The sequence below is a fragment of the Pseudophryne corroboree genome, chromosome 6 (assembly GCF_028390025.1).
Source record: "Pseudophryne corroboree isolate aPseCor3 chromosome 6, aPseCor3.hap2, whole genome shotgun sequence".
Classification (NCBI taxonomy): Eukaryota; Metazoa; Chordata; class Amphibia; order Anura; family Myobatrachidae; genus Pseudophryne; species Pseudophryne corroboree.
This window is the reverse complement of record NC_086449.1, coordinates 21,426,688-21,437,636: the sequence shown is the minus strand read 5'-3', so window position 1 is coordinate 21,437,636 and position 10,949 is coordinate 21,426,688. Positions and strand designations below refer to the sequence as shown.

General features: G+C 40.9%; 1 protein-coding gene across 1 annotated transcript; it reads right to left on the bottom strand.

Moving 5' to 3' along the window:
* Positions 1-9,861: 9,861 nt before the first annotated feature.
* LOC134934136 (putative olfactory receptor 2W6) lies at positions 9,862-10,644 on the bottom strand. Its single transcript, XM_063929637.1, has one exon. The coding sequence runs from the start codon at positions 10,642-10,644 to the stop codon at positions 9,862-9,864; it is 783 nt and encodes a 260-aa protein (XP_063785707.1).
* Between the last annotated feature and the right edge of the window lie 305 nt (positions 10,645-10,949).

The window sequence follows — 10,949 nt, the reverse complement described above, 5'->3', positions numbered from 1 at the left end:
CCTCTATGACTCCAAGTTCTAACATGGTTTTAACTTCCTTAGAAATAGCTTCTCGCTGAGCTTCAGGAATCCTATATGGCTTTAAATGAACCCTGACCCCTGGTTCTGTGACAATGTCATGTTTTATTATGGTCGTTCGGCCAGGCAGCTCTGAAAATACCTCCCTATTTTGGATGAGAAATTCTTTAACCTGATTGTTCTGATCAGCTGATAATGTCTCTGACACCTTCACTGCGGGAAGCAACCGGGGTGAAGACACCGAAGGGCAAGGCTCCGCTGACAGAGACAACCTATCTTTCCAGGGTTTGATTAAGTTAACATGGTAAATCTGTTCGGGTTTTCTCTTTCCCGGCTGGTATACTTTGTAATTAACCTCATTCACTTTTTCCCTAATCTCAAATGGACCCTGCCATTTAGCTAGGAATTTGCTTTCCACAGTGGGTACCAAAACAAGAACTCTATCTCCAGGAGCAAATTCCCGTATCTTGGCACTCCGGTTATAGACCCTCTGTTGAGCACTTTGGGCCTGTTCCATGTGCTCTCTGACAACAGGTACCACGGCTGCAATCCTATCCTGCATTTGTGTTACATGCTCAATAACGCTTCTATAAGGAGTGGGCTGTCCTTCCCACGTCTCTTTGGCAATATCCAACAACCCTCTGGGGTGTCTACCATACAACAAATCAAACGGAGAAAACCCCGTAGAGGACTGAGGAACTTCTCTGATGGCCATTAACAAGTAGGGCAACAAACAATCCCAGTTTTTCCCATCTCTCTCAACAACCTTTTTTAACATACTTTTTAATGTTTTATTAAACCTTTCCACCAACCCGTCAGTTTGGGGATGGTAGATGGACGTCCTAAGGTGAGTGACCTTAAATAACTTGCACAATTCTTTCATGATCCTTGACATAAATGGAGTACCTTGGTCAGTCAAAATTTCTTTTGGTATTCCCACTCTACTAAATACCTGCACCAGCTCCTTAGCTATCGCCTTGGTTGTGATAGTGCGTAAAGGGACAGCCTCAGGATATCGAGTGGCATAGTCCATAATTACCAGGATATACTGATGGCCCCGAGCAGACTTTAACAAGGGCCCCACGAGATCCATGGCTATTCTGTCAAACGGGACCTCTATAATAGGCATGGGAACTAGTGGGCTCCTGAAATGGGGTCTAGGGGCATGATACTGGCATTCAGGACAGGAAGAACAATATTCAGACACTTCTTTATAAACCCCTGGCCAAAAGAACCTTTGTAAAACTCTTTCAGTGGTTTTTTCTGCCCCTAAATGTCCTGCGGTAACGTGACTATGAGCTAAATCTAGTACCGTTCTCCGATAAGGCTGGGGAACTACCAGCTGTTCTACCACATCCTCACCCCTTTTGACAATGTGGTACAAGAGCTCATTACAGATGGCCATGTGGGGATACGTAACCCTGTCACCTGGTACCACAGGTTCCCCATTAACAATCTTAACATTCTCTCTAGCCTTTATTAAGGTAGGATCCTTTAACTGTTCAGACGCAAACAGATCCTTCTTTACCTCCAGGTCAGGCACGCTTTCAGTTCTAACTACTATGTCTCTGTTCCCGGCAAGAGGGTCCTCACTGGACTCCCCATCTGTCACTTCCCCAGCCAAACTAGCAAAAGGCAAAGGGCCAGAAAGTTCCGAAGACCCACGTACATCCATAAAATCACCGGTATTATCAACTGGCTTTTTACTTCTCACATCTGTTGATAACCGTGATTCCCACAGTTTCCAAAAATGAGGAAAATCCCTCCCTATTATGGCCTCATGCACCAAGGTAGGGACCAGTCCCACTTTAACCATTGCTGACCCACAACAAGTTTCTATATTCACCTCAGCAGTGGCATAATGTTGGGTATCCCCATGTATGCAAGTTACCCCAATAGGTATTTGCTGGACCTTTAAGGGGTTCACTAACCCAGCTTTCACGAGGGTAACTAAACTTCCTGAATCTAGCAAGGCCTCTACCCGGTTACCCTCTAAGAACACATCACACATTTGTTTTTCCAGCTCAGGTGAAGGTACCACAGTACAGGCTAACCTAGCAAAGAAAGACATTCTGCGACATTCAAAGGCAGCATCACATTGCATGGGTTCTTGCATGACTGGGCAATTGGCAACAACATGACCTGGCATACCACATCTAAAACATTTAACCACACGATTATCAACCCGTTTGGGCAACATAGACCGTTCTAGCCCCATTGGCCTGTCTCCAGGGCCAGTGTTTACAGTCTCTCCAGCCTTGCGTTCTCTTAACCGCCCAGCAACGTTTTCCCACGGAACAGTCTTACCAGTCTTTACTGAAGGGCGCTGTCGAGGATCTATGGGTTGCTGGGTGGTCATCAGTAGTTCCTCTGCTGCCAAATACCGCTCTACCATGTCTACTAATTGGTCAGCAGTACCCGGGTTTCCATGGCTCACCCACTTGCGCATGACCATGGGCAAAGATCTCAAGTAGCGGTCCATGACGACTCTTTCAACCATCTGGGGACCAGTTAATGTCTCTGGCTGTAGCCATTTTTTTGTTAGCTGAATAAGGTCGTGCATCTGAGAGCGCGGAGGCTTCTCCATGGCGTACACCCAACGGTGCACCCGTTGTGCTCGTACTGACAGCGTGACTCCCAGGCGGGTCAGGATCTCAGTCTTTAGTTTATCATAGTCCCGAGCCTCAGCAGGGCTTAAATCAAAGTACGCTTTTTGGGGCTCACCTGACAGAAAAGGTGCCAGCAGACTGGCCCACTGTGCTTTTGGCCAGTTCTCACGCTCTGCAGTCCTTTCAAACGTGGTCAAGTAAGCCTCCACATCGTCAGCCTCTGTCATTTTCTGCAAGAAGTGACTGGCCCGTATAGAACTAGAGCTGGTCGGAGCACTGACGGCCACATCTCCAATCCGGGCTGCAAGGCTCTGCACCACTTCTGTTAAGGCCTCTCTATCCTGACGCTGTTGCCGGTAAAGTTCGTCAATAGCCACCTGCTGCTGTCTCCTATTTTCCTCCATTGCCACCTGCTGCTGTCGGTTGGCCTCCTGCTGAGCCGCTGTAGCTTGCAGCAAGGCTTTAAGCAGATCCTCCATGTCGACAGATTTTTCAGGCGGCTTTGTAGCTGCTTTCACCCAAGACATATATCAAACCCTCAGGGGTGAGTCTCAGTAACTTCACACTGGGCTGTATCTGCATAAACCACCGTTTTCTGCAGGCCTCACAAAGCTGCTGTTTTCACTTATGCGCAGAACGGGGTTGCTCGCATTCTCCACCAAGTTGTAACACTGTAGGGGTGCAAGGCGCCTTTTCCTGGGGAATATGGTAGCACGCAGCAGCTGAGGAACAACACAAGTCCAGTTTCTGGTACAACTGACCCCGGCCAGTTTTATTGAAACAGAAAATAAAACAAACCCCAAAATAAAAATACCTTGCCTGTCCGGCACTAACTAAACATAAGATATTCCTAACTGTCACTAAACAAAACACAGAGTTCTTCAGTACATACTGTATAGCTTACTTGCATCAGAAAGCGTGTCTCTCACACACAGATCCCTCAGCCTTCCCAGGCAGTCTGCCCATACTAATCAGGTTAGCAGCACTATAACACACTTACACAGCTGAAACCCTGATTAGCCCTCTGTGAGGCCAAAGACCCGAACTGGGCCCAATGTCTAGAACTCGCCTTATCTCTCTCTCAGAGCCTTTACCCAGCTTTTACAGCAAACTGAAAAGGTTCAGACAAAACAAAAAGCATTTTTCCTAGAAGTTAACATTTTCTAAAACATGTAAGACAAGAACCTGGGACAAATATACCTGCCCTCAAACACTATCCCAGTGTTCTTGTCACAGTATGTATGTATATATGTATATATATATATATATATATATATATGTATATATATATGTCTACACACATATATATACCGTATATACACATCTCTCTCTCTCTCTCTCTATATATATATATATATATATATATACATACACACATACATACATACATACATACATACATACATATACACATATACATAGCATATTAAACATGCATATATATACAGTACACAAATATATATACACACATGTATATATATCATATGTGTGTGTGTTTATATGTATGTATATACATGTGTATATATGTATGCACATAGATATATTTGTACTATAATTAAAGACCGATGTTGTATCTGCACACTCACTCTTTTTCGTCACGTATATATATGAATCCTAAGTTCAATATCAGACCCCTATTACGTTACTGGTAACTACCATTTTATTCGGGGGTGCAACCAACTACAGCTATAGTAGACACATGAAAAAAAAAAAGGAAAGGGCTGTATTATCGGTGCACGTGAGGAAGATTCGATCTGGTTATCGCATCCACCTATATTATTTTAAAATGTAACTTTTATTATTATATGTTTAAGATTAGTGCAAGAATGATTGCACACAAACTAGGAGTATAGGCGAAACATAGAGGTTAAAATATGACATAGACAAAACATAAAAGTGCAATGAGATATAATAAAGGTGATCTAAAGATTAAAAGATGTGTCCGCGTGTTTACTCTAACGTCTAAGTAAATGTATTATATTAATCGTTGATTATATCATTAGTTACTGTATTTGTCTAGTCAGTGAACGATATCTCAAGGAGGCGTTAAAGGATGTAAATGAGACGGATATGGATAACGTATTGTCGAATGTGTGACACTCTGTTCTAATGCTTAGGTGTGTATATTGGCCCTCATTCCGAGTTGATCGGTCGCAATGCGAATGTAGCAGAGTTACACATGCTAAGCCGCCGCCTACTGGGAGTGTATCTTAGCTTCTTAAAAGTGCGACCGAAGTAATCGCAATATTGCGATCACAAACCTCGTAGCAGTTTTGGAGTAGCTTCAGACTTACTCTGCCTGTGCGATCAGTTCAGTGCTTGTCGTTCCTGGTTGACGTCACAAACACACCCAGCGTTCGCCCAGGCACTCCCACCGTTTCTCCGGCCACTCCTGCGTTTTTTCCGGAAACGGTAGCGTTTTCAGCCACACGCCCCTGAAACGCTGTGTTTCCGCCCAGTAACACCCATTTCCTGTCAATCACATTACGATCGCCGGAGCGATGAAAAAGCCGTGAGTAAAATTACTTTCTACATAGCAAAGTTACTTGGCGCAGTCGCAGTGCGAACATTGCGCATGCGTACTAAGCGGATTTTCATTGCGATGCGATGAAAAATACCGAGCGAACAACTCGGAATGAGGGCCATTATTATTATCCCGGGAAGGAAAACACCTTATTTATTAGGAACCTATGAAACCTTAAAATAGTTCCAGATCATATAAATGTAATCACAGCTCAAAAAGGAGCAGAATATTGTGTAGCATTTGACAACCTGTTACAGTATTCAGATATTGGTATCATATAATCCTAAATTTCAGTGTTCAATATACACATTGTTTTTATCCACAAAGGAAAAACACCTTCTATATTAAGGACTGATAATTCCTTGAAGCTGTTCAGATTCAATTCCTATATGCTGAAATACAGTCAAGTAGAATTTAAACAATATATTGTTGAGTGTGTGACATACTATTACCATAGATTCTCACTATTAATACAATTATGGTGTTGAGGTATACACACTATTTTTATCCCTAGAAGGCAAGCACCTTCTTGATCTGGGATTGGTGACACCTTAGGGTTATTCAGAGTTGGTTCACGTATCTTGCATTATTCGTCATAGTGTATTTATCAAATTGAGTATGGGAGACACAATATCATATATTTGATTTATTGTGACATTGAGATGTATACTCTATTTCTGTCCCTAGAAGGAAGGCACCTTCATTATAGAGGACTGGTGACACCTCCCCAATACTCAATATGTTTATAGTATTTCTGCCGTTGCATGGGAAAGCACCTCCATTATTAGACGACACTGATAACTCTTAAATAATTGTATATATTGAGCCGATAGATCATATGTCACCACCCAACATTTCACCAAATTACCATATAATGAATTTTTTATGGCTTATATAAATCACTACAATTAAAGTAAAGTAAACTTTTTGTAAGTACTTATAAGTACCACCAGGAAGACAGCAGGCATAATAGTCATGCAGGAAAACAAAACTAAAAAAAAAAAGTGAGGGGGGTTTCTGGGTGCTTGGAAACCCCGCCGGCGTGCGCCACTGGGAGCAAGTTGCTATACAACTTAGACACTTGGAGTGCCACGCTATCTTCTTGCTATATATATATATATATATATATATATATATATAAATATATATATAGTTATACATATATATATATTAACAGCTTAAAAGTTTGTTTGTCTCAACGATATGCCCACTGTGGATGTCGTCTAGTCTTTTATACAGTACATCTTCAGTAAACGGAAGTTTCATAAACTATATGGTTTTATAGAATGTTTTCGATAATGAAGAACTAAATCAGAGGCCCGAGGCCAATACAGAGGCAGAGTAACAGCCCAGCTGAAATCAATAATTATATTGATAATATGATTTCATAATATGATTACATAATTTGAACATTATATTAAAATGATATGATTTGATGATGCTACTCCGAGTATGTGGAAAAGCTACAGGAAAAAGACAGTCAATACCCCAGAAAATTGCAGTATAATAAACTGCAAGACAGTCAATACCCCATCAAATTGCAGTATTATAAACTGAAAGACCACTAGCAATATGCAGTATTGTATGCTGCTGATCAAGCACACACAATAAAAGATTATAAGGAGGATAAGGTGGGTATCAACGGCCTTGCATGATACAGAAGACCTTCAATGCCCCAGTAAAGTGCAGTATTTTGCGCTGCCATGTCAAATAGACACAGTAAAGGATGACAAGTTGGTTGATATTATTCTGTATCTGGGGAGAAGGTTCTGGAACTGGTGCCTATATAGCTAGATGAGAAGTTGGTGATGGATGACCTTGCAGGACCTTGCAGGACACGGAAGACCATCAATGCCTCAGCAAAGTACAGTAATAATATAAGCTGCCTGTCAAACATGCACAATCTTGGCAAAGCCCATGATGTAAGTTCTGCATGATGGAATTGTGATTGGACCCTCCCAACCGCCATAATGTTGTATATTAAAAAGGACATGCACAGGTTAACAAACCAAGCACTTCAGCAGCAGGGACTGACACTTTTGTGTCTGAAATGCTCTACTTGTTTGGATTAACAATGGAATTAAGGCATCGGACAATGTTGTTAATCATGGTAACATTTGGAAGATGTCATCATCATCACCCTCCTCACTGTTGTTAATAGCATTATGATGTAATATTAGCCTATCGCCACAGGAATCCACCTTTTCAGAAGAAGTCTTAGAATCTGCAATTCATTTTGATGGACATCCGTTTTTTCACATTATTTGGAAGTAGCCTACTATACCGATTGATCACAAAGTTTCCGGCTGTGCTAAGCACTCTTTTTGAGTACACACTGGTGGGTGGGTAACTTAAGTACACCAAAGCGAGTTTGTACAAGGGGGCTTCTAATTGCCTTTTTCTCCTCATAGTATTTGAAAGGACTGTGTTAGATGCTAATTGGCACATTATAATCAAAGTAATCCTCCACCATTCTAACGATGTTTACTATATCAGATTGAGTTACAGTATGGTAAAGGGTAATTATTTTAAGCATGTCCAGATGTCATAATGTTTCACTATGGTACACTGAGTTGACTATTATCATTACCAGTGGGTCTCTTGGAAAAAGTCAGTGCTTGCATGGAGCTCCTTACTTCTCTTAAGATCAGTTGGAAGGAAAGACATTGGTTGCATACCACTTAAACCTACTAGAAGATCTAACATGGTTGCCAAAATGGACATATCCAGTTGCAATATATTGCAAACCCTTGGGTTTTAGCAAAATAAAATCGAACTTGATCTACAAGTCCCACATATTCAGTAGAATTGCTTTGTTTCTTTTCAGGGGTATGGGTATAGTAATTCACCACATTTCTGAGTCCTGAAGTACTTACAGTACTGCACCTTTGTATGCTACAGAATACTTTATTTCCTTATGTATTTATTTTTGTTACAGATTTGTATTATCTATCTTGACTGTTGGTAGAATGTTGCAGATGTGTCCTCATACATCTTGCCTCAATACGCCATGCAGCAGAAGATGCCTGGCGTGAGCGAGCTGATAGGTCTTGTGCAACACTGTTAGCTCCTCGTATCCTATCTTGCCAAAAGTGGGCTTATTTGCAATGCTATGTGAGAAGGACGCACAAGCAGAATCTGCTGATTAAAATGATATGCGGCATGCCTACTGTATATTCTGTGTCTGTCTATAGCTGTATCTGCATAGGAAATGCTATGTTACAGTGTTTTACAGGAAATCACTGTAACATAGCATTTCGTATGCAGATACTGCCACAGTCACACACTGAATATAGGCATGCCTCATATCATTTTATTCAGTAATAGCTGCTTGTGCGTCCTATTCATGTCGTCTTGCGAATAAGATACATTTTAATGGAAAAAGCTGCATGAAAAATACGATCGACGTCACCAGGTCATGCCACTGCATGGCATGAATAGAAGGGCTGTTTAACATGCAGGGAGGCTAGATGTAGGTAGACACATCTGTAGGAGATCTCTTTAAAGCTTGCTTTACAAATGTCTAGCATTTACTATACTGTCCTTTACTCTATCCCTTCTGCTGTATTACATCATATTATTAGACTGCCCCCCAAAAACAAAATTATTTAGTTGCCAAGGATATCAGGTGCAAACGCAGGATTTCTGGAGGGGGGGTTTCCAAATCTTTGATTTTATAGTGATTGTCGCCAGCCCATGAAAGACGCTTAATTATCATGTAACAAGCTATAGACTGCCCCAAACAAAGTGCAGTGTATGTAATACAGTACATCAGACATTCGCAGGCCCAATGATCACGGTAACCACTTACCAAATTCTCTCTCTGGTGCGATGACTGAGCACTCAGATCCACAGATATACACACACACAGCAGACTTGGTAGGAAAATCTGCAGCCACTGGGCATGTGCAGCAGCTCCATTCCTCCCTTTATACTGCATGTAGTGCCTGCTGGCCAAACTGTGCGTTTGAGTATGGATATTTGAATGAATTTAAGGTATTTCGGGGGTGCTGAATTAAAAAAATTATAGCGTTTTTTTTCCCTCCAAATTGTCTCTAGTTCTTGAAGTACCCTCAATTAATAGAGAACTTAGTCATAACACATGCATATGGGAATCTACCAGTTCATTCTGGATGTTGAGATAGGCAAATATTCTATGCATTTCTGCAATTATTCTCGAATATTCCCCTCTATATGTAAGTGATCGGCCACTGTCCTTTGACAGCTGAGCGGCTCAAATTGTCTATTGTGTTTTTCGTATTTCTCACCTGTCTCTCTCAAAAATCAAAGTCATTCTAGCAATACCCATTTCATAACATTTATCATTTGCATACTATAAAAGTATACAGAGCAGCTGATTGGTTGCCATGGACAACTTCTCCACTGGCTGACTTCTCCACACTTTTCACTACTTCATGAATAGACCCCGAAGTCTTAAAAAGTGCATCCAAGTCAAATTAGTTGGTGGCTCACTTCTCCTTTTTTATCGCTGATTAGTATATTTCCCCAATAGCTCTAATATGATTGGCATTGAATTATAAATTAAAAGCAAAAACTGAAAACCAAGAAAAATAAAATCTAAAAAAAAGTTTTAATATTGTCATTTTAATGTAATTATCATTCAACATTTTATTTAACTACCCACAAATATTAATGGCATTGTAACGTAACGTTGTACCATCTTCTATTAATTGTCTTTGGAATTGTTTTCTACATTTTTCTTTTATTAAAAGCCCCTACCCCTACAACAGAATTTACTCTATGACTTAAGGGTACATTTGGGTTTTTTACTCCATCAAGTAACTGCAGTAAGGCTTTTTTTATTTCCATATTTCTTAAGCTGAATATTAAGGGATTGAGCAATGGGGTACAAAAAGTGTTGAGTAGGGATAGGAACTTTTTTATGTTAAATGATTGACCATTCGTGGATGATAAGTAGATGGCCATCAATGACCCATAGTGAATGCAGACAACAGTGAGGTGAGAACTACAGGTGTAGAAGGCCTTTTGCCTTCCAGAGTTGAAGTTGATCTTGAAGATGGTGAGGCCAATGTACAAGTATGTCACAATGATGAACATAAAGGTGGGGACCACCAAAACACCAGAGATGATAATGACTTGCATTTTTAAGATGTAGGCATCGGTACATGATAGACCAACAAATGGGTCAAAGTCGCAGAAGTAATGGTCGATAACATTATCCCTGCAGGACTCCAGCAAAGACATTTGGATAATTATGAAGAGAGTCATTATGAAGCTGGATAACCATGTCAGGCTAGCCAGTCTACTTTGCAGTTTCGCATCCATTATTGAGAAGTAGTGCAAAGGTTTGCAGATAGCCAAGTACCGGTCATAGGACATCACAGTGAGGAGAATGCTTACGATACATAAGGACTCTCCGTAGACCTGGAACTGGGCAAGGCATCCAGCAAAAGAAATATGGCTTCCACCTTTCCATAAAATGTATAACATATTGGGGACAATATCAGTCATCGATATTATATCGGATAGTGACAGGTGGCAGAGGAAAAAGTACATCGGTGAGTGAAGGTGATGGGTTTTATACACCAATGAGATGACTAAAACATTTACAAATATTGTTAAAATATATATGGCAAGGAATGCCCCAAAAATGACATAGCGGAATTGATGAAACTCCTGAAAGCCAAGGAGATAAACATCTCGACCTGCTGTCCAGTTCTTGTCCATTCTTTCTTAGAAGATGAATGCAGCATATCAATATATGGCTCAATAGCAACTTATCAATACATGGATGTGTCTACAGGAGGATCAGAGGG